The 24,036-nt window shown below is 41.6% G+C and overlaps 2 protein-coding genes across 5 annotated transcripts in view; one reads left to right on the top strand and one right to left on the bottom strand.

Annotated features, from left to right (window-relative positions):
• Positions 1–3,092, top strand: part of LOC139966848 (UBX domain-containing protein 6-like) — a 44,163-nt gene extending 41,071 nt beyond the window's left edge. Inside the window, exons 12-13 of one of the 3 annotated variants that reach the window (XR_011792779.1) lie at positions 1,793–1,852; positions 2,952–3,092. The gene's annotated coding sequence lies outside the window, so the exon portion shown is untranslated. Of the gene's footprint in view, positions 1–1,792; positions 1,882–2,951 lie in introns of those variants that run through there. The other 2 variants (XR_011792781.1, XR_011792780.1) reach the window with 2 other exon arrangements.
• Positions 2,388–24,036, bottom strand: part of LOC139966851 (ras-related protein Rab-27A-like) — an 85,847-nt gene continuing 64,198 nt past the window's right edge. For both annotated transcript variants that reach the window (XM_071970274.1, XM_071970275.1), the window contains exons 4-5: positions 12,742–12,969; positions 2,388–3,149 (exon numbers count right to left, since the gene is read on the bottom strand). In XM_071970274.1, the coding sequence (XP_071826375.1) occupies positions 2,945–3,149; positions 12,742–12,969 (433 nt within the window). In that variant the 3' untranslated portion in view covers positions 2,388–2,944. The remainder of the gene's footprint in view (positions 3,150–12,741; positions 12,970–24,036) is intronic.

Here is a 24,036-nt window from a genome sequence, read left to right as displayed (position 1 = left end):
ATCTAGTAAGGTGTTTGTGATATTTCAGATGGTAATAAACATCATTTTAATTGCAAATTATTCATATCTGGCTTTGACCATCGGCTGTTGCATTACTATCCCCCCCCCCCCCCTGTTTGCTTTTACTAACCTCCCACACTGTCTTCTGTCCATGATGAACTCAAGCAGCAGAATCTACTTAACATTATTCATATATATCTTAAAATCAACACTGTGCATCCATTAACAGTGCTTAAATTTGATGTAGAGATCTCGTGCAAGGTTATAACTGCATAAATATATCCTAACTACAACAGAATGTAAGATTGCTTACATTAAGTGAAACAGTCAATCGTATTATGTGGCACTAAAACAGGTCTTGCATTAAGACTCCAGCAAGTCTCTCAAACACCTCTTCGTTTTGAGTATAAATTAAGGAACAAGTCGAACATAAATATGAAGCCATTCAGGGTTATGAAAAATTGAGGTGGGAAGACAGTTTTCTAAAGATGTTGCAACCGAACATTCCCACAGGAGTACAGAAATACACATAGAAAGCAAGACTAGTTGTTCAGGCTTAATAATGACAGAAAGGTTACAATTGCAACAGGTAAGTCACAGAGATGAAAAATGTAGCCATTGCACTTGCAAAGACACAGCCAACCAAACAAAAAGCCCCTGTAATTGACAGAACTATTCTCAGAACAGTTAACCATTTCAACAGTCCAATACGTTTCTGTGTACATGCTTACCCATTGGTGGGCCTAACTACATTGAGTACATTAGTTGATCAAACTTTTAGTAGCCTAAATTTAGGCCTATACAAATTTATAGTGTAGCCATCGCCTTAGTCCACAGCCACCCGTTTCTTACGTAAATCTTGGCAAGAGTTCAAAACATCTTTTACACAGTGGTTCCTACATACGTTGTGTGTTGAATAAATAACTTTACACATAAAAATGGTGGGAATAACTGTCTACAAAGACCGATGTAAGCATAACATATTCAGACCTTTGAACAAAACACCACACTTAGGAAATGCTGGTTGCATCACTTTGGAAACATTTGATCAAATCACGTATCAACATGCACAGTGCTTCTCAGTACCGGGAGGAAATGTTACAACACACTGGGTAACCCCTCCTTCATATATAACACACATTCATTGCAAAAGTGAGTAAGAAGTACAATGTTAGTGCAGGGTATATACCATTCTTAAGAAATGCATGTTAAAGTTCTGGCCATTAGGACAGACACACAAGAAGAATCTACTTTTCACATAAAAGCAGCATTGGCCCAGAAAAATGATCAGATGAGCCACAGTAGAACTTTCCTGACCTTTCCTGACCTGACCTTTCCTGAGACTTGTGATATATATGTAAACTTAACTATAAGTTTTTACCTGTTTTGTATATTTCAAACATGAAGCAGTTGTCAATTTGGTTAGGTAAATTAGCTTACCAGTTCAGGAGTAGGGTGGAATTTATACTCTCAAATGTTTTCAGATCAACCCAAGAAAATTTTGTTTGTTATAACTTACATTCAATCTTGGATAACAGTGATTACATGAAGGTGGTACTGCAATGTTATACAACTTCACTCACAGCGAACTTTTAATATGATGCAACTACTTCCCTGAAGATTTTCTTAAGAGACTTAGAAATATATTACGTTTTAAAATTCTGGATTCAGAAAGAAATATTTAGCTACTAGGAAGATTGCGGAGACTCTAGATGAGTGTATTAGGCTTACTACTTCTACAATCCAGTTTTTATTTTATTTTAATTATTTTTATATTTTATTTCTTCTACAGTGCATGCTAAGAAAGGTGCTTGTAACCCAGCAGTAAAAGGCTTAGATCAGTGACTCTAGGGTACGATATAGAAGATAATCTTGAGTTAAGAGAGGAGTTGTAATTTGTTATTTCGTTGAACGAACTGCTAGTACTCATCAATACGCAAAATAGGAAAAACAGGAGGTCATTATAAATGAGAGATGTACGTAATATAAAAAAGAAATCTGAAAAGTCGATGAATAAATAAGTGAAAAATATGAAACAGCTTTAATACTGCAAAAACATAGCAAAATTAAGATGATTTGTTTCAAGATTATTAATTGAGTCAGGATTACAGCATAGTCTTAATTTCACAAACTTTACTGGCTTTAATCAACGGAGGGATGGACTCTCATCACAAAACCTTGATAGCTAAAATTTATATAAGCATAACTATTAGTCATAGTTTTGTGCAATTATGACTAGAAACAATGCTACTAAAACATGCTTTTAATAACCTTGGGAGGCTAAATGGGTCACATCACCCAATATCATTTCAGCAGCTGATCCTTGCCAGAGGGAAGTTTTACAATATTTGAAATGGAATGCATCTCATTTGAGGAATATTTTCTGATTTGTTACCCCCCCCCCCCCCACCTAGTTTTTAGCTCACCTTAATATTCCTGATTTACGTATATATGTGAGAGCAAACATTAGATGTGTCAAGGTCTTTCTTCTTCAGACTAGCCTTGATATTTGTTCAGTTAAATGTTGCCCACCGGACTTAAGGTTTGTTTTAACCCATTTTTACGTTTGAGATGCATACAGATACAACATTGCAAGAAGCTTAATAATACAAGTGTGACAACATAAAAAGAGAGAAAAGCAATACACCAAGCGTGATTTGACTGTACAATAATGGTGGGTGTTTCAGCCCTCCCTCTCAAAATACTTCTCTGTCCCAGCCTATTTTATAGACTGTGGTATAAATCCATTTGCCAATCTCTCTAATCTTAGAGGCAGTATATCTTTTCATAAAATTTCTCCAAAGCCTTGTACAAGTTGATGATTCATAAATCACTCCATACCAGAGTTAATTGAGCTGGAAAGTACAAGCTTTCATAGCAACAAACCATCTTGTAGGGACTAGGGTTACCTAATCTGCAATTGATCCTTTTCCTTCTTCTTCGTTTAACAGGCACAACCATTTTTACCTTCAGAGGCCTCGTCTACCTCCATTGGCAGTCCTTTACCATTACCGTGGGCCACCATGGCACCTGGGAACTGGCTTTTATCCACACTCCTTTCCATACGTAGCATAACGTTATCCAATAGACACTCAATGGCTTTGTCGATGTTGCTGCCAGTTTTCGCACTAGTCTCAAAATATGGAAGGCTGCAAAAAGAGTAAAAACAAACAGGTAATGGATTTGGAAACAGCCAAAATGAATTCCCCAAAGCATACTGGTGTTGGTACTAACTCTACATGCACTTACATATCTGCCATTAACAAGATCAATGGTGTGACTTTCTCATCCAAGGATTTTCACACTGTTCTTCCTTTTTGGTGGTTGTCTTTAGGACTGTACATTTTTTTTTTCTTTTCACAATGTCAAGTGTTTCTCCTTCTCGAAGCACTTGTATCTTTTTTCAAATTCCATATTTTTCCAATATCTTTTCTTCACATGTGCTCACACTTGCTCCCTTGGTAGACGTGGCTTTTACACTGTCCACTTAGATAGTGGTCTTTGATAGGGTCTTTTCTTGACCCTTCACTGTAAGTACGTTGTACAGTCCCTTTGGACGGCTCAGGCTGCGAACTTTCTGTGTCTTACTTGATCTCTTAGCAGTACCTCCCTAAGTAATTTCCTGTGTTACCCTCCCAACTACTGAAGGCCAAGGGCCTCCTGTACCTTTCAGGTGCTCTATGCCTTTAGGGTATCCTATAGTACATCGCAGGTTATTTTCAGTAGTGTCTGCATGGGTTACCTCATACAAGGTAGATAAGTTTGTTTTCCTTGACTATCTCTTCAGATGGCGTCGTCTTCCGAAGGAAGATTCACAATGAAGTGTGCTGTCCAGGCCTTACAATGTGAGATTTGCCTGCACTAGACGAGAACAGATGCATAAAATACTCGCTTAGTTTTCCGGGGGTTTTGAGAGACCTGGCCAGCAACGTTTGCCAATCGTCACATCAATGAACTAGAACTCTAGAAGGTGGCAAGAGTTTTTAATCACTTCCAATCTGTCCTCGTGGGTTATACTGTCACAGCTGTCAATGACAACAACAGTTGTGGCCAACCAGATCAAGAAAGCTTCCGGTGCGTACCACCCACAAGCATGAGCAACAAACACACTGGCCGTATCTTGGGACGCAAAGCAAGCCATAGATGCATTCCTGCTACTACAGTATGCCTGATTCACAGGGTCCTCCTGATGGCTTCTATTGATAGCTCCCTAATGGTACAGGAGACCACAGTTCCTGCCAATGCTGAGCCTCTTACAAGACCCAGCCTGCCAGATTAGCACCTGACCTCCCAGCATAAGGAATTTATGAAGAGGCTGGAGATATGCATCAGCAACAGAATGAGTCTACACACACTTTTTCTCTTGAAATGACTTGCAAATACACAGTCATTATTTACAGATTAAAGATTCAAACATTTATGCCCTGTGTCTTCTCCAATTTCAAAGTATGTGACGCAAGCACCTCGACTGCGGCGCCAAGATGTGATCGGCTGTATTTCACACGCCTGTGTGCCCGAGTACCAAGAATAACACCTTTGACTGGTTGCACACTGGATGTAGGATGCTGCAGAACACTATACTAATTATGTTTTCACAGCAACATGTCATTTCCACTTGAGCTTGGCCATTGCCATTACCGATGATGAAAGCTCCATGACTCCTCCAGAGAGTGACTTTTACATAGTAGACTTAAATAGTTACACATCATCCACAAGGAATTAAACAGGTTTCTTATTCATGATTCTGTTCTCCATTCAAAATTTATGCCATATCGTGTTGTTGATTTCATGCGCCGATGAATTTCTTTCCATTATATTACAAGATAATATATTCAATCTTGTTAAATTCACTGACCATTCAGTAATTTTCAATTTTGTTAACTTGTATCTTGCCTTTTATTCAGTTTCCATTCTGACCAGGAGTCTGAAGTAGAATATCTTTTACACATATTATTAAACATAGAAATATTGTAAATTTGGCATCCCTATACTTGTCTGTGGAATAATTCAACATTTTCAGTAATTTGTACAAGCATTTGTAACTGCAATGCAAGTTTCAAAGACCAAATGAATAAGATATCCTAGGGTACCAATAACATATTCCTATAAGTGAGTGTCCTTGCATCAGTTTGTGGACTAACATTCATACCAAAGTTCTTTGCTTACAGCATATTACCGCTCTTTCGGTTCTGTGAGATCAAATTGACAGTTTATAGGTTACAGATTCAGTGATAATGTGTTCCAAGAAGGAGAGCAAAAATGTATGATTTTCTGAAGGTTGTGGTTAATGAAGTGCAGGAGTTATGTGAAGACATGTTTCATTATAAGCATCACATCTTAGAACTCTCCACACTCACCCCCCTCCCCCCCCCAACATACACACTTGTATAGATATTTGACATCAACTGTACTATGTACCTCTTCAAAGTCACTATCACCCCATCCTACCCTATCCTACACCACATCACATAGATGCTTCTCCACCACTGTGTATGTTTGGCACTTTACATGAATGTGTCTAGCTTTCAGACAGCACATATTGGATAGGCAACAGGTAGTATTGGAAACAGAAAGATATCTCTGACATAAAACAACAGTAGCCCTAGCCCAGGACAAACACACTAGAGACAGCTAAGAACCTTGTAGCAGTACAGTTGCTACATAGTCCACCAAAGAGTGCCCTCTGGCATGTCTCTCTTTGTCTAAACAAGCATGCAATAATGTATGCAGTGTCACAAACAGAAGGACTGCTGACGCTGCAATGATTTCTCTTTGTCCATACATGATAGGCTATCTCTAGCTTGTCATAGATTTGATGCACCAAAGAGAACCAACCTATTCATACAGCTTTAGTGAGAAATAGTAAGTTTGGTTGCCTTGCAATCAGTGTGAAATCTGTAATACTTTGTTTGCTGGCGTATGCATACATGTGTGTTTTTCATGAAGGCCAATTGTGTCTGGCCGTCCAGTGAATGAGTCTCTTGTTAAAGCCTCTCTTATTGATATTCCAAAACTTACTGGTTTGGATATTTACGAGTGACGAGCTTACCTGTCTCCTCACAACCTTAGCACCTCATTCTACCGTGCCTATAAAGTCCTGGTAAAATAATAACACTGTGCGCCCTCTATGACCGAACCCCCCCCTCGGTCACTCCTCACTACTCATGAGACCACTCCTTAAAAGTGGCCTCACGGTCACCGAAATAGGGGTGGCCAGAATCCTCTGGCCACCCCCAAGGACTCCCGTCGACTAAACTTCTCAAAGGTGAGCCCTTAACAAAAGGCACTGATGCCTTCCTAGCAGGGAGAGTGTAATCCTCCCCGCCGCAGCGGGTAAGGGGGGGGACACTCTCCTGAGCCCTGCAGGCAAAACTACCCCTTTTTCCTAACAAGGAGCCTCATCCTGTAAAGGCCCAACACTTGCTAACCCTAAGACAACTTAGGTGAGTACGCATATGAAAAACACAGGGTGCAAAGTTACCCTCACCGATAGACGTGGCCGGTGACTCTTAGTAGTTGTTGGCTCTGTCTATCTGGTGTTGTGCTTGGAGTCGTGAGCCTAGTCGAACGACTGCTCCCCCGTCCGGCTGTGTCCCACCCCCTCGGGGGAGGGAGGCGGGAATGGAGACAGGTAAGCTCGTCACTCGTAAATATCCAAACCAGTAAGTTTTGGAATATTTACTTCGCTCCTCGCTTACCTGTCTCCTCACAACCTTAGCACCGAGTGGCACTGCCCGATGGTGGGAGGCCCGAGGGGTGGGACCAAGTACCAACCGGACCTCGCATCGCCGAGCTACCAAAAGCTGCCTCGGCGTGTAGAGTGTCAGGTAAGTAACAGGCGACGAACGTAGTTGGTGTTTTCCACGCTGCCACCTTGAGGATGTCCTGTATCGGGATGCCGGCAGAGAGAGCTGTGGAAGCCGAGGCCCCACTGATGTTGTGATCTCTTGGCCGGGTATCCCCCCATCGTGAACGGGTGGATCATCTCTACTAGCCATCGGGATAGGGTATCCTTGGCGGCTGCTGTTTAAGGTGGTCGTGGCAGGATGAAAAGGGAGGTTGTTTGTCTCAACTTCTCTGTCCTGTTTAAGTACCACTTCAGTGCCCTGACTGGGCACCATCGCTTGTCCTCAGCCACTGATGAAAGGGTTTTGATTTCCGGAAAGAAAATGTCCCCGGGCAAGAAAGTCAAGGCCCGGTTCTTGGCAATAAGGGACGGGTCTGGAACCGTCCTCGCCCCATGGCCCTCGAATCTGATGTGGTTCTGTTTGGTTGTTAGGGCTTGGAGGTAACTCCTTCACGCTGACGCTACCGCAATGACGAAGGGTGTTTTCTTTGTAAGAGCAGCCAGGGAAGCGTTCCCCGTTGATTCGTACAGCGGCCCTGCCAGGGCATGCAGCACTGCTGAGAGCCCCGCAGAGGGGGCTAACTGTCTGACTCGTGGACGGCGATTAGCCATGCCTTTGGTGAGCTGGTCAATGTCTGGGCTAATGCCCAGCGTGGAGCCGTCTGGAAAACCAGACGTCCCCGTCTGGGGCCTGCGCGTGGGACCTGCGGCCTGGGACCCGGGGTCCGGAGGGAGCCACTAGGATGAATTTACCCTTGGAGCTGCGAATCTTCCTCAGTATCTGGCTGATCATGCCAAAGGGGGGGAAGAATTTAAACCTCTGGTCCGTCTCAAGGCAGGGACCTGGCGCTATGTGGAAGGCTGCAGGTGGGACCGCCTGTTACAAAAGATGGGCAGCCCATTGTTGCCCTTTGTCGTAAGCAGGTCTATCAGAGGTATGCCGAACATGTGGAAAAACCTACCGCATATTCCTTGCGAAGGGTTCACTCGTCGGGGTCGAGTTGTCCCCTGGGCAGAGCATCGGCCCTCACACTCTCCTTTCTGGCTATATGGGAGACCCATAGGGCCGTGCCAGATTCTGCAGCTGTGGTGAGGGTCTCCCATGCCAGACGGCACAGTCCCTCTGCCCTGGTGCCACCCTGTCTATTGATGTAGCTACTGTACAGTATGCCACCACCATCGTGTTGTCTGAGAGGATGGTGATCAAAGTGCCCTGTACTTGGGCTTGGGAGGACTCCAGAGAGCCCCAACCCCACAGTCCTGAGAGCGAGGCGGAAGTACATGAAACCTGGTTATCTTTGCAAATAGGGTGTTGGGGCCGATCCTTTGCCCTGCTGACGCCACTGTGGTGCAGGAAAGTGGTTTCTCTGTATATGCTGCTAAAGAAGTCAAGGACAGTGGCCTGTATGATGACCTTGTTAGCACCTGCAATACAGCAGCACTCGCAGTACTGCTTGCAGTACCACAGTACCGCTGATGACCCCTTTAGTTATCAACCAGTTGCAATCAGAAAACCTCTGAAGAAAAGTACTGCCTTGATGATGTAGACCTAAGCTGTACCCTGTAGGGAGGTTTCATGGAGGTTCTTTCCATGAAAAATAATATTAATAATAATATTGAGGGTTGAACTGCGCCGGCCTATCTATCGATAACGAAGCCAGAGGCGCTAGCAATATTACCCTTCTCAAAAATAACCTGTTAAACAGAGAGAAATCCCTCCTGGATGGAAAGACGCAATGGAGATAAAGTGCCTTGCCCAAGGAAACAACAGAATGATCTGGCCAGGACTAAAACCTGCAAGCCTTAGATCACCAGTACACTGCCTACACCGCTTGACCACAGTTCTCTCCAAAAATTGAGTACTGAATGGATAGTTTGCTTCATGAGAGTCTTAATCAATGCTACAGCTGCTATGTGGCTTTTACAACTACAGTATATGTATGTATTTGTGTATGTAATTTAGATCATCCTGCAAGTAGGAACTTGTGAAGAAGCCTCATTGGCTTATCAAAGCCGCAAGCTGACCAAAGTCAGTCTCGTACATTCATATTTAATGTCCATGACTATGAATTGTCAACAGCTCTGTAACTGGACAACATACATTAATCTTGGGGTGACTTGAACCGGGGACCTTTTGATTGGAAGGCACTGGGTTTAACCACTGAGCTAACTAAGCTACAGCCCTACTCACCAGGAACAAACTCCCAACAGGGGATGTGTAGGGTGGGTTTGTAGAAATTCCACCTCATAAATCCTGGCTGTTTAACGGAGTCCAGGGAGTTACTCAGCAAACACAAAGGCGTTACTAAATGTTTAGTCTTTTGCTATGATAGCGTTATTAGAGGTGTAAGAAATATGTTACCGAAACCCTTTAGGGGCTATTATTTCAAAACAATTTCCGTTAAGACATTAATATAACATTAATATAACGTAATATCTCATAGACATCTTATGTCAACGTTTAATCAACACCACATTTAACGTAATAAACACGTATTGAATGTTATGATAACGTACCCGTTACTTCTCAAATCTCTTCCTGTCGAGATGTGTCCATTTCGTAGTGCAGTAAAGGTTTCCAGCTTCCTATTGAAACCACCTAGCGCCTAGGCTAGTCAAGACTAGGCCATCAGGTGCTACGAAATGCAACTCTACTTAAGATGTCGGAACATCGAACATTGCTCATGAAGCGCATGCTGTATGTTCGGAGCGTGTTAGCGCTTGTAACTTGCTGGGGTTGTATCCTACCCCTTTCTCAACTTACTAACGCGTTTGTCTTGGTAATTCACCAAAGAAATAGGAAGAAAGGCTTATTCCATATGATCGCTCACGTAGTCGATAGCTCGTTGCGGTAAAAGTTGAGCTTACACGTGTCAAGCCAGGTGGCTGCTTGGCCCCCCTCCTCTCTTAACAAATGTGCCACGTTGTACCTTTTTTTTCTGGCAGTTTGCCAAGGATCTATGAGCGATATGTTTCCAGGCACTTTGCCAAGTCTCGAGAAAGTTCTCTTCCTAGCAGTTACGGAATACTGTACGTCATGAGAACCGATTTGAAACCCCTCAGTCTTACGCATTTTAACATGTTCTGGAAGTGGGTTCACCAGTGTTTTAAACGACAGTGTTTTTAAACACAAGTAAGATTTTAACCTAGGCAAATGGCGATGAATTATGATTAGAGAGGAGTATAATTAGCGAGGAGAATATGACCCCTGAGTGTCTGCAGGTACTCGATAAATAAACACACATTTGGGATGTGTAGTGGTAGCGGTGTTTTCCCGCAAATGATTCGAACCTGTCGTCGCCGCTCAAGCTGCTAGTTCCGGGGGGGGGGGGGACACTCCCCCTATTCTGGGAAGCGGGAGTAACCGTCCTCTGTAACCCCGAAATCTAGGGGTCGACCTCGTCGTCTAGGCCGGACAGGTTGCCCGACGCTCTGCAAACCAGGTCGTGGGAACCTGGCTCGGGGCTGGTTCTCTTTTCGGATTGGGCGCTTGCCCCTGCTACCCCGTTCTGGGGGCCCGGCATTGGTAATCTCATCGGTTCCCGGCCTCAGGACCGGCCGCGGCTCCGGTTAGGGGGTCTGCGGGCCGGGCTTCTGCACCTGCTACCCCGTTCTGGGGGCCTAGCAGTTGTTAATCTCGTTGTAAATGTTGTTGTAGTTGTAAATGTTATTGTAAATGTCGCAGTTGTAAATGTTGTTACTCTCGTAGGCTCCCGACTTCGGGACCAGTTTTGGATCCCGTTTGGAGATCTGCGGACCGGGCTTCTGCCCCTGCGCCCCCGTTCTCGTCGGGCCCGGGCCCTCCGGAGCCAATCTCTGAGGACCCAGCAGTCGATTGTATAGCTCTGGTTCCCGGCTCCGGGGGCGGTCTCGGATCTGGAGTGAAACCTCGGTTCTGCCTTCCCTTCGAGTCTCGCCGTACTCGGGGTCTCGCCGGACCCGGGGCCTCGCCGGACCCAGGCTCCCGGAGCCCGTCTCTGTGTGCGTACCACGCCGGGTACCACCACGCCAGTACTCCCCGACCCGGACATTCTGTCCTTTCCGGTGGGATTTTTTTTTTTTTTTTTTTTTCCTCGCCGGACCCGGGCTCCCGGAGCCTGCTATGGGACCGGCTCCGTTTCAGCGACCCCTCGGTCGTACTCTCTCTCTCGGACCCGAGCTCTCCGTGGCCTGTAGCCCGCGCTCTATGGGTCTCTCTTGCTGCGACCCGGACTGAGACGTTGCCTCTAGCCCGGCCGAGCCGTGCCTCTTCTCAAGAGGTCTTTTCTTGGCGTGAGCCTTGCTCCTGCCCTTCCCTCTGGCCGTAATCAACCGGACGTCGCCGGGACCATTAGGGGTACTCTTTGCTGCGACCCGGACTGAGACGTTGCCTCTAGCCCGGCCGAGCCGTGCCTCTTCTCAAGAGGTCTTTTCTTGGCAGGAGCCTTGCTCCTGCCCTTCCCTCTGGCCGTAATCAACCGGACGTCGCCGGGACCGTTAGGGGTACTCTTTCTCTCTCTCTCCACCTCTCCTTCGGCCCTCTCCTGGCCACTTTCCTCCACCTCTCTCACCACTTCTCCCTCCTCCTCTCTCTCTCTCTCTTGTCTCTCCTATATCTTTTTCTGGGGCACCGATGGCCTAAGGAATCAAGTCCAGCCTGCCCTAAAGCTTGCTTCTTAGACTCGTAAGCCACTGGTCTATCTAGTGCCACTGGGCTGGCGAAAAATTTATGCAGACCAGGCATGGGTCCCGTCTGGTGTAGGTTCTACACTTAGGACACAAATCGTGTTCGAACCAGGTTCTGCCTGGCCGAAACATCGAGTAGTTAAAAAGCTTTAGCTGGTTACGAGACAAACTAAAACGCTCGAATTAAGGAAAGACTAACTCTTAAGCTTACGGAAAAATGCAAACTAACAAGAGAACGGGAGATAACGGGAGGTACATACCGGTGAGTAGAGGTACGTAGCGTAACCTAGCAACGGCAAAATACGAAAAACGCTACGAAGTGGCCTAACAAAATCAACACAAGCTGAAAAGGAACATGAGAGAGCGAAATATAGAAGAAGAAATCGTGAATAGAAATACAATGTAGACATGCTATGAACATGAAAATACAACGACACGCCTATAGCGTGGGGAAGGGAAAATGGCGGGAAACCTAGGCAGTTCGCGGAACTGCTACCCCCGCAAAAAACCTAAGGGCGGAAACGCACTAGGAATAAAAACAGTCCCCAAAACCCTCCCTTTCAACAAAAAAGGATACTTATCGGGCTGGAAAGGACTGCAATACTCCTAAGAATCCGAGGAAAGAAACTTCCAAAGATCGCTAAAGAAAACCAAGACGAAATCCAAGGGAAATATATCCACAAGAAATTCACGTGAAGACACTTTTAATGGTAGAATGAGTAGTGAGGAGTGACCGAGGGGGGGGTTCGGTCATAGAGGGCGCACAGTGTTATTATTTTACCAGGACTTTATAGGCACGGTAGAATGAGGTGCTAAGGTTGTGAGGAGACAGGTAAGCGAGGAGCGAAGTAAATTTAAGTTTTCTTGTAAAGTTCTAACACATCCTGACAGGCCAAAAAATGACACACTATGTATTTCCCAGAAACTCAACAATTCAAACAATGGCATAGCTATGGGGTCAAACTCACCAACCTGTTTTAAAGCAGCTTTCTGTTTGAATAGGATCAATTTTTGGGAGCAAACACCTGCTCCAAATGATTTTTGTGACTATAGCAATGACAGGATTTCTTCTACGTCTACCCATCCAGCCTACATAACTCATCTACAGCTTCAAGACAGTAGGGTCCCCAGTACACAATTTACATTAGTTCACTAAGAGTGAGTAAACTATAAACCACGCACCAGACAGTGTCATCGTACATTGACAAATTAAACTTAGAATATCTCACCCAAACTTCTCTGCAACCTCTTTTGCTCTCTCGTCTGAGATGACTTTCTGGTCCTCTAGGTCTGATTTGTTCCCGCAGAGTACGATGTCTGGGTTCTCGCAGTAAGCGTGCATCTGTAGTTGAGTCATCCAGTTGCGTATGTTGAGAAAGGACTGCTCATTGGTCAGATCAAAGAGTAACAAGAAACCCATAGCATCACGGAAGAAAGCAGTGGTCAAACTCCGAAATCTGGAAACACAAGAAAATTATGGTTATGGTTATTATAATGAAATTGGACTTGTTTGGATGACATACAGTATTTGTTTCAAATATCATAGAAAATCTGGTGGAAATATCACACGATGGAATCGTTCTATTTTAAAACACTATTAAAACACAAACCAAACTAGAGCAGCACTGTTGCAGCATCTCAATATTACTGATGTGTTTGTACTTTGTTGTCAGTGTATCAGTTAAAAGTATTGCGAGGTACTAGAACTATGGAATTTATTTAATACAAGTTCTTATTGAATTCTTATAAAATGGTTGTCCAGTTGAACAAGATGACACATCTCTCCTACAGTGTAAATATTGCTGTTTTATTCACTAAACCTACACATCTCTCCTACAGGGTACATATTGCTGTTCTATTCACGAAACCTACACATCTCTGTTCTATTCACGAAACCTACACATCTCTCCTATAGTGTACAAAATGTGTTCTATTCACGAAACCTACACATCACTCCTACAGTGTACATATTGCTGTTCTATTCACCAAACCTACACATCTCTCCTACAGTGTACATATTGCTGTTCTATTTACGAAACCTACACATCTCTCCTATAGTGTACAAAATGTGTTCTATTCACCAAACCTACACATCTCTCCTACAGTGTACATACTGCTGTTCTATTCACCAAACCTACACATCTCTCCTACAGTGTACATATTGCTGTTCGATTCACGAAACCTACACATCTCTCCTATAGTGTACAAAATGTGTTCTATTCACCAAACCTACACATCTCTCCTACAGTGTACATACTGCTGTTTGCCAAACCTACACATCTCTCATACAGTGTACATATTGCTGTTCTATTTACCAAACCTCATCTCTCCTACAGTGTACATACTGTTGTTCTATTCACCAAACCTACACATCTCTCCTACAGTGCACATATTGGTCATTCTTTGTTCTTTTGCTTCATATTTTGTGCAGCCAAGTTTGCTGTTTGGAAAACCAAAACGTAAGACCTGTTTGTTTGATGGACAACCAGGAAAACTCTTAAAAATTTGTCCTGCAGGCACACAGCGTAAGTTACAGAAGTGAATTAAAATACTACAGAATCGCTCATGGACAAAACTGGCGAGATGAAGCCACAATTACCATAACAGTCAATCCCAACAAACAGAACTTATTGTAAAGTTCCCTTTTCGCCTACTGCCAAAGGAATTAGAAACAAGCTATGATTTACAATTATATTACGAATTGTGTCGGAAATGTCACTTTTCAGCAAAAACTTTCTATTCAAGAGTACACTCCAAGCTGTCTAGACCAGGATAGCTGAATTACAGTATCTGATCAAATCAAGGCTTCACTGCCAGGTAAGAACTGTCACTTACAGGTTAGCGGTATGTTACTGTCACATTAGCACAGTCTGTTGCATGATTAATCAAGTATGCCAGTAGCTGATCCTGCATAGATCTGTACACTTGATATATTATTGCTATTAAGTACTGTGTAAATTATTGATACTAATTCACACACACAATCTCCTATGTTTATCTCTTCACTAACACTAACTATACCAGAAAGCAGTCAGCAACCATCTAAGGTGGTTGCTGCAATGCTATGATTGACATTACCAATGTAGATAACAGAGATGTGATGTGTGTTATATGCACCAAAATAAGACAAAAAATGCCTTAGCAATTTCTCTCTGAAATGATTTTAGACTACAAAAGTAAGTATCTTTTGTAAACAATTCAAAGAAAAGCATTTTAAGCATAAACTTTCAATATCTCAAAATGTAAGTATACAAAATGCGTTAACAATAAACATTAATGCAAGTGAATACTACACTTTTCAAATGAAATGAGCAAGTTTAAGTTGTTTTAAAAGATCTCAACCAGAGAAAAAACTAAATCTTCAGCAGGAACTACTTTCAGTAAATATTAAAGCAAAATTGACATCCTGCCCTATTTTGATGTCCTCACATAGAAAAGTGCAGTACAAACTGTAAGAGACTAAGATATGGCATAGTTTAGTACTTTTTGCAGAAAAGAAAATCATAACAAAATATATCAAACAGCTATTTGTTCTGACTTCCAATCAGCAATGGCTTTGTTTGATACTATCAGCAATACATGTTTTGATATGAGTATTTGCAATCTGATATCTCTGTCGACGTAAACATAAAGGGATATGTTAACTGCATGCCCTTCATGTACGCTACACTAGACATGTCAAAAATGAATACAAAACTATGTTTTATAATGAACTGCACCATGAATCACAGATTGCTTGTAACAAAATGAAGATTAGTCACTCTAATTTTGCTGCAAGAGTCTGCTAATTTGTTTTTACTGGTGAAGATGTGAACTTAAAGATAACATAAATCAGGCTGTCTCTGTGGGTTTATTGTCATCAATCAAATCTTGCGGTTAAATTCTAGAGTCAAAATCTGATCATTAACGAAACGAGGGAAACATTAAATGCATTTCTTTTTATGTTTTATCATATATACTGTAGTAGAGCTGATGGTATTGTAGCTCAGACTGCATATCAAATAGTTACTTATACACACCAACCAATCAAACTTACAACTGACATTGAGAACACAAATAAAAAAGCATCCAGCATTGTCTTTCATGATCAAAGACTTCTCCTACAATAACAAAAGAAAATGTAATATGTGATATTTCCCTACCATTTGTTAACCAGACAGACAGAGACACACACAAATCAATCTGCAACTGATACTGCTTAACAGTGACATAAATAATCACTAAAAAAACCACTTTGTGACATTTATCCTTCAGTTATTATCAAATACGCCTCATATCTGTCAATTTTTGCCTATGAAATGGATTACAAATCACTTTTCATTATGTTCCCTCTATACATTATGCGTATTGTTTACTGCATTAAAGGAGATTTTTATATTAAAAAAAAAAAAAAAATTCACAGTAAGACTGCAATGACATGATGTCAATTCACAATGTTCACATGTTTTCGAAATGTATGCAATGGTGGTTGCCCATAAATCCTGCCCCCCTCCCTCCCCTCTATGGTCTTGCATCTTTGACAAGTTTTTCACTAAATGTGTCTGATAATATTCATCATTTTTGGTTCCCAAAAGGGAAAACTGTGGAGTCACTATTACAGAGCTTGCAAACTTGTTGAGGGTGACCTTGGATGGCAAGTCGGCAATGACTATAAGGCGGATCGCAAAGTCTGTAATTACTATTCAGGCTACAGCCGACCAACACGGCAACATACAGAAACGCTGTACTCAAAGCCGAAGACTTCATTGTTTGGCTAGGTGATGGCAGACCATCATTTCTCAGAGAGGTAATATTACTAAACTCATAGGGTCTGTACTTGTTTGTCAATGTTAGAAAAAAATTCAACAGGTAGAATAAAATCATCAAAGGAGTGTTAAAATTGTATTTGGTAAGTATTAAATTAAGTAAATGTACATAGTGCATTTAACATGGCTTTAAATGTTCAAATGTGTTGTGTTCGATAAAGAAAGTGTTAATCCCCTATACAATAGTCCATGAACCAGAAGCTTTGGTCAGTACCATTATTTGATAGTGACCATGTAAGTTGGCTTTCAATAAAAAACAAGGATGGAAATATATCATATAACGAAAAATAACTGCTTGTACGGCAGATAATGTATAATGAACACATTTATTTTTTATTTATTCTGCAAATGAAGTTGTGATTCGACTACTCAAAAATATAACATGTCAACCTTAGGCATTACGAGTAGATCTCCTGTGACAAATCTTAACGCGGTAGTAATTAATCAGGTCACACATCTGGAGTCTATGCATTCTAAGTTCTTCAATACTGCCCTCATTTCCTTTTGAAAAAAGGGGGGCGGGGGGAGACAACATTTCATTCTGTAGTTTGATGAAGAGATGGGTTTCATGAATTATGTTTTCGAATATATGCATTGTGCAGGTAAGAGACACAAATACAATGTGGCTGTCACTTGAGTAATTTATCTGAAACTCCAAAATAAAAGATGTTAAAAGCATTGAAGTCTCAATTTGAAAAGGAAAGCCTCCTGTAAGTGGCTTTACTAATCCTTCTTTTTCTTAGCTCTTAGATTCAACTACAAAACACTTTCATTTGATCTAGTCCTTGCACAAGTTACAGTATATGGTCAGACAATTTTTGGAAAGCTCCAAATATCTTTTAAAGAAGACTGTCCCCTTTGGTAGAAATTGACTACATGAAAATAAAATTGCTCTGGGGAAAAAGTACATTATTCTGATATGACATTTATCTTTAGTTGTGATATTTTAAGTTATCATTGTGGAATTTTATTCCTGTACCTTGGCAACAAATTAGTGAGCAGCTGCATCGTCATGGTGATTGAACCTATCAAGTACTTTCAACGTCATCAGGCAAACTGGCTAAGCTCATAGAACCCCCCTACTCCCTCACATGATGATCTTCTTATAGCTTTCAAATATTTGTGACAATTTTCAATCCAAAAAGGATGTATTTAACAACATCTTTGGAAAATCTTTGTAAAATAAAACTGCAGAACAAACAATTTGCCAATTTGCATGGCATTTTACTTCGCAATTGTGAATATTTTATTCCTGAAGCATTCATTCAAGACCCAAAATTGAAAACAGGCAACATAAAATAAATCAGATAAAATCAATCAATCAAAGTAGTTTAAAAACGTTGATCTGCCCCTGCCCCCTCCCGTTTTTCTTGTTTTCTCTATTGAACTGTTCTTCCTCTTGCTTGCAACACTCATGCTTTATGTGGTGTATTAAACTAATTTACAACTGAGCTTCTTCTACTACTTATCGTTTCACGCGAGGTGCCTCTCTTAATAGCCCGGAGATCTGTCTTAGGAAATTGCTGGGGAGGAAATGAAAGTCATTTCATTTCGTTTACCAGAGGCAAAAACTGCTGACAATAATCGCAATTAAGCACTAGATCTATGAATAAATGATATGTACTGAAATCGACTAAAAAATACCTATCATTGTGGTAGCAATGAAACAAGCCAATTTATGGATGTCGGTAATAGCATCTGTGAACTCTCCCTCTCATAATCCTGATCGCAACATAAAATTTGCCCTTATATACCCTAGACACGGTAGAATGAGGTGCATAGGTTGTGAGGAGACAGGTAAGCGAGGAACCAAGTAAATCATAAAATTTGCCCTTACATACCCTCCTCTCAACTCCCCTGGACAGTCAGTATTTGTAACAATATCATAAATAATTGTAGTGATGAAACAGTCCAGAAGATAACATACGTGACATCACTTACATATAACCATCCATGTCGAAGGTTATGTGACAGGTCATGACATTAATGACAACACCTAAAATTAATTCTTCTACAACTTTACTGCTGCTTAAACCAAAGAAGAAAAAAAGTGGATGACTTAAAAGACTTGTATCAAGGCAAGGCCTTCCTTTATTCTCATAATTTACAACAGTGAACCCCAGATCATTGGTAACTTGCCACACCCACACAGAGTCCCCCCCACCCCCCTACATAAATGTGTTCCCATGTATACAACTGGGTGCCGAAGGACACACCATAATGACTCTTAGATCACAAGTTCATTTAGTGCATATCAGGCTTCCCTCCCAGTGGCTCTTCAACAAACTAAGGGTCTTCTTAAAGGTTGTAAATGAAGAAATAAAGGTTTTTAAAGGCTTCAAAAACTTAATGGTCAATGGCTAGCATGACTGATTATATATTTGAAAAATAAAGAGCTGTTTTTGAAATAAAGGTTTCAAAGGGTTTGCTGTGAGGTCTGGCATATCCATGTAACTACAATATTTCTACTCTAAACTAAATCTTTAAAAAAAAAAATTGAACTTAAAATAAAAATAAAGGTTTTTGAAGGTTTTAAAGAATATTAAAAAAAAGTTTTTTAAAAGGTTTCGATGGGAGGTCTGGCATATTCATGTAACCACTATGCTCCTCAATATAGGGATCGACAGGGCAAGTCAAATTGAACAATAAGTGTTGAACATTCCAAAATATTTTACGATACATTTCCAGAGGCAACTCAGAGATTCATCGCTAGGTATTGCTGAATTTCTACTTACTTCGTCTAATAAATTATTAACTACCAAAAGGACCAATGCTGGATATAACAACTGAGAACTATATGAAGGGAACAACTTGATAATGAAAATGCTAATTAGGCTCTATAAGGTAAGCGTACAAACTACACATCTGATTTTATAAGTTTGCAGGTATCAAACAACTACTACACTATTTTACCTCAAGGTTGCAAAATAAGGCCCCAGCTACTATGTTATCCACTAATACAACAGTGGTGTTTTCTTCCCAAAAACTGTTTAATTCCAACAAACATTTAGTTTTCCTTCTGTTACATTCACCTATAAATTCCCTCTCTCACAATCTCTCTATTCAACTATTTATGAGAGCTATTCCGATCGCTAGATTTGTGAGCAAGCCTCTCTGCTTCGTCACGGATGCAGTTTTCTTATCGTGATCGATAAATCCTGACACAAGTGCTGTCCTCGCGCCCCCATTGCCTCTTGATTTATTTCCTCTTTACCTTCTCTCTCATCCTAATGCCCCCCCCCCAGCCCCCCCTCCATCAAAACTTTAAAACCAGAGCCAAAGCATTACAACTGATATGGCTGAGATATATCTGCAGTCGACAGAACAAGTCAAATGCTACTACTGTACATTGAGATCTATATGCGGTGAACACTTGAATACCAGACCCTACTGACAGCTTGCCAAGTAAAACTGATCAAACCAAGACTCACACAAACACAAATTATTGATCTTGATCACGACCTAAACAACATATGGCAAAACAATGCCATTGATTCCAGATCAAATTTGTGCATTTCTTCTTCTTCTCTAACACAAGATAAAAGTCAGCGTCTATATTATATCAAGGCGACCATCTTGGAGGATAATGTGGTACATTAAGACGTTGTCGTCCTCGAGTATCTAATTTTGGGTTTCCATGGTTACGTAGAGTTTGCCATTCATCATTACTTCCATAAACCTCACTGTTACAAGTGTCTCTACTGCTGTGACGCACAGACCGTACATTTATTCCGCCACCGAAGAGAAGAAATGCTACTTTCTCTTCCTATCTGTCACTTGGTTTAAACTTGCGACGAAAGTTTCAAATTTCGTGTTTTTTTCTTCTTCTTTATTCTGACGATGGATCTACCTTTCTCTTTAACTTATTGCAAAAGTCAAGAGATTCGATATGGAGCCGTAGGGCACAAGATAAAGCTTAAAGAAAAAAAATGTCAAAAAAATAACAGAATGAAATGATAACCACATCACTCAAAAACTCTTATGATGAATTTTCACAAATGCTTGGGCAGTCTGTAATTTACACACTCTCTCTGGGATACTTTCTTCAAATAAGGTAATATATTGTATTTCCTGAAATATTTTCTCAAGTTATGGCAAATCCTAGATATAAATTGGATAATTTTGAATAATTCTGTCATTGGTCATTGTTTGTCCATTCTGCAGACAATTAAGGTAAATAGCCTTTTGTCTGTAACTGTAAGTTTTGCCTGCATTTCTGAGTTTTTTTTTAACACTTTATTATTCACTAACCTTGTAAATTTGCTTTGAACAGTTATTGCTACAACCCTGCATATATCACATCACATTATCTCTCACATTTACATGTAAGCCTGCACTTTTCAGTTATTGGTAACCCTGCGTTACTGTTTATGACCCTGACAGGTTTTTTTCTAGTTATTGTTAACCAGAATTATATTGAGTACAACAGTATGATTTGTATTGAGTACATGGAGACTTCCCTATGCTATAACTGTGAGTACAAGTACTGTACAAAGCTCTTGGCATGAGTACAAATTCAAGAATAATTTCCCTTGGTACCATTGCTGATATGAGTACAAATCTCTACATGTACTATGAGTACAAGGAGACTTCCCTATGCTAAAACTGATAGAACAACTAGAAAGCTCTTTACTTTAAAGAGCATCTGTCTTTACCCATCACAGAATATTTTAATCTTCTGTGTAATTTAAGCCTAACTTGAGGGCCAGCACAGGTGATGTCTTCAAATATGTCGACAGATAAAAGAAAAAAGTTTTAGCTCTCGAAACTAATTCCTTTGCTTAAAATAGATCTCCTTCACTACTTGAGGAATTACACATTGTGAGGTCAATTAATCTCACGATAATGAAACTGTTCCACAAATTGTGTTTCATTCAAAGTAAGAAATGGTGGTAAAACTAAAATGATGGTGTACTAAAATGGCTAGCTGCCCAAATCATATCATTGTACCCTCTCATCATGTCCATGGTATCAGGAGGTTGTTGAAATTGGTTTAAAAAAAGGATTAATTCATCAACACATCAAACTAATAACAAATCAATGAAGCTATTCAAAGAAGGTTGATATCCTAAGGAACCGTTCCAATAGAATCAAGTTGAAAAATAATCCACTCAGAAATTGGTGTATGCACACTGGGTGGTAGAGTGAGAAGGAAGGGCATTGACTGGAGGGTTCATAGAGGGTGCAGAGTGTTAAAAGATTACCAATTCATTCTAGGCACGGTAGAACGAGAGTGCTAAGGTTGTGGGCAGACAGGTAAGCTAGGAGCAAAGTTATTAACCAATGCAAGATTTCCCTTTTCTCATTGCAAATGCAGAAATGGTTTTATCTTGCATAATCAGCACAGCAATTTTCTTGTGACATATTCTGTTCTTCACTGTGTCACTTATAAAGCACACAAAGACACATTATCCTATGTGGTTCGAAAAGCTGATATTCTTTAAAGCAGTTTCATGCAAAATAATCTCCCTGTCAGCAAGGAAATGGAACACTTGAAGCTTCCATTAAGGATCAATTTTCTTGAGCCTACAACAAAAATATTGAAAATATTTTACATCTGTAAGAGGCTGCTCTTGGAAACACGTTATCCTTCTGATCCAAGGCTATGATATATTTTCCAATAACTTTATGACAGAGTTTGTGGCAAGTCAAGGGTACATGTATTAATTTTCAGCAGGTGTTCATAAATAATTCATAACCTTTCTCAAGGAATTTAATATTTGTAATATGCAAATGATGAATAGGAGGGTATGGGTGCAGGGATATGCTCTGGATAACAATAGACCCCGCACAGGCCTATAGAAAGGTAATAACCCTGCACAGGGTTCCATGTTGTTTTGTTTATGCTAGCCTAGGGTAGAGAGAGTATCAGACCAGTGCTAAAACTTGCAGCGGATTGCTAAAATGCTAAAATTTGCTAAAATGCTAAAATATGCTAAAATTTGCAGCGGAAAAAATTTCAAATTAGAATTGAAATACCTAAGACACTTGTTCCATCATCAACGTTACCTTGTGTAATTGTCATAAAATAAACAGCAAGGTTCCCTGGTGATTTAACGATAATGATTCCAGCTGATTATTATATGGTATTGCTGTTTTCCATAAAATAAAATAAAATAATTCCTTGCATGTGCCACATTACTGAATTTGCTACATAAGACATTGATTACTTGTCAAAAGCTATTTCACACTGCAAGATTCACCTTACCTTTGGTGTAACTTACATTTTGAACTATTGACTATTTATGCCACCACCCAAATCCCCTTGGTAACAGGACCTTACTGCCCCCCCCCCCCGTCTAGTAGTATGAATATAGACTACCATAGAGTACTGTATGATCATGTGATGGCTCTCCCAGGCCAATCAACGTATAGTTTAGTCAGTTCCTAGGTACCACACAAATCAATACCGCCCCATCACCGCCCCACCCCCTCCCCGGTCTAGTAGTATGAAAACAGATCACCATAGAGTACTGTATGATATTGTGACGTCTCTCCCAGGCCAATCAATGTATAGTTTAGTCAACTCCTAGGTACCACACAAATCAATATTCCAAAACTTACTGGTTTGGATATTTACGAGTGACGAGCTTACCTGTCTCCTCACAACCTTAGCACCTCATTCTACCGTGCCTATAAAGTCCTGGTAAAATAATAACACTGTGCGCCCTCTATGACCGAACCCCCCCCCTCGGTCACTCCTCACTACTCATGAGACCACTCCTTAAAAGTGGCCTCACGGTCACCGAAATAGGGGTGGCCAGAATCCTCTGGCCACCCCCAAGGACTCCCGTCGACTAAACTTCTCAAAGGTGAGCCCTTAACAAAAGGCACTGATGCCTTCCTAGCAGGGAGAGTGTAATCCTCCCCGCCGCAGCGGGTAAGGGGGGGGGACACTCTCCTGAGCCCTGCAGGCGAAACTACCCCTTTTTCCTAACAAGGAGCCTCATCCTGTAAAGGCCCAACACTTGCTAACCCTAAGACAACTTAGGTGAGTACGCATATGAAAAACACAGGGTGCAAAGTTACCCTCACCGATAGACCTGGCCGGTGACTCTTAGTAGTTGTTGGCTCTGTCTATCTGGTGTTGTGCTTGGAGTCGTGAGCCTAGTCGAACGACTGCTCCCCCGTCCGGCTGTGTCCCACCCCCTCGGGGGAGGGAGGCGGGAATGGAGACAGGTAAGCTCGTCACTCGTAAATATCCAAACCAGTAAGTTTTGGAATATTTACTTCGCTCCTCGCTTACCTGTCTCCTCACAACCTTAGCACCGAGTGGCACTGCCCGATGGTGGGAGGCCCGAGGGGTGGGACCAAATACCAACCGGACCTCGCATCGCCGAGCTACCAAAAGCTGCCTCGGCGTGTAGAGTGTCCGGTAAGTAACAGGCGACGAACGTAGTTGGTGTTTTCCACGCTGCCACCTTGAGGATGTCCTGTATCGGGATACCGGCAGAGAGAGCTGTGGAAGCCGAGGCCCCACTGATGTTGTGATCTCTTGGCCGGGTATCCCCCCATCGTGAACGGGCGGATCATCTCTACTAGCCATCGGGATAGGGTATCCTTGGCGGCTGCTGTTTAAGGTGGTCGTGGCAGGATGAAAAGGGAGGTTGTTTGTCTCAACTTCTCTGTCCTGTTTAAGTACCACTTCAGTGCCCTGACTGGGCACCATCGCTTGTCCTCAGCCACTGATGAAAGGGTTTTGATTTCCGGAAAGAAAAT

This window comes from Apostichopus japonicus, chromosome 4 (genome assembly GCF_037975245.1).
Source record: "Apostichopus japonicus isolate 1M-3 chromosome 4, ASM3797524v1, whole genome shotgun sequence".
NCBI lineage: Eukaryota > Metazoa > Echinodermata > Holothuroidea > Aspidochirotida > Stichopodidae > Apostichopus > Apostichopus japonicus.
The sequence above is the reverse complement of the archived record's forward strand: the minus strand, read 5'-3'. Positions and strand labels throughout refer to the sequence as shown.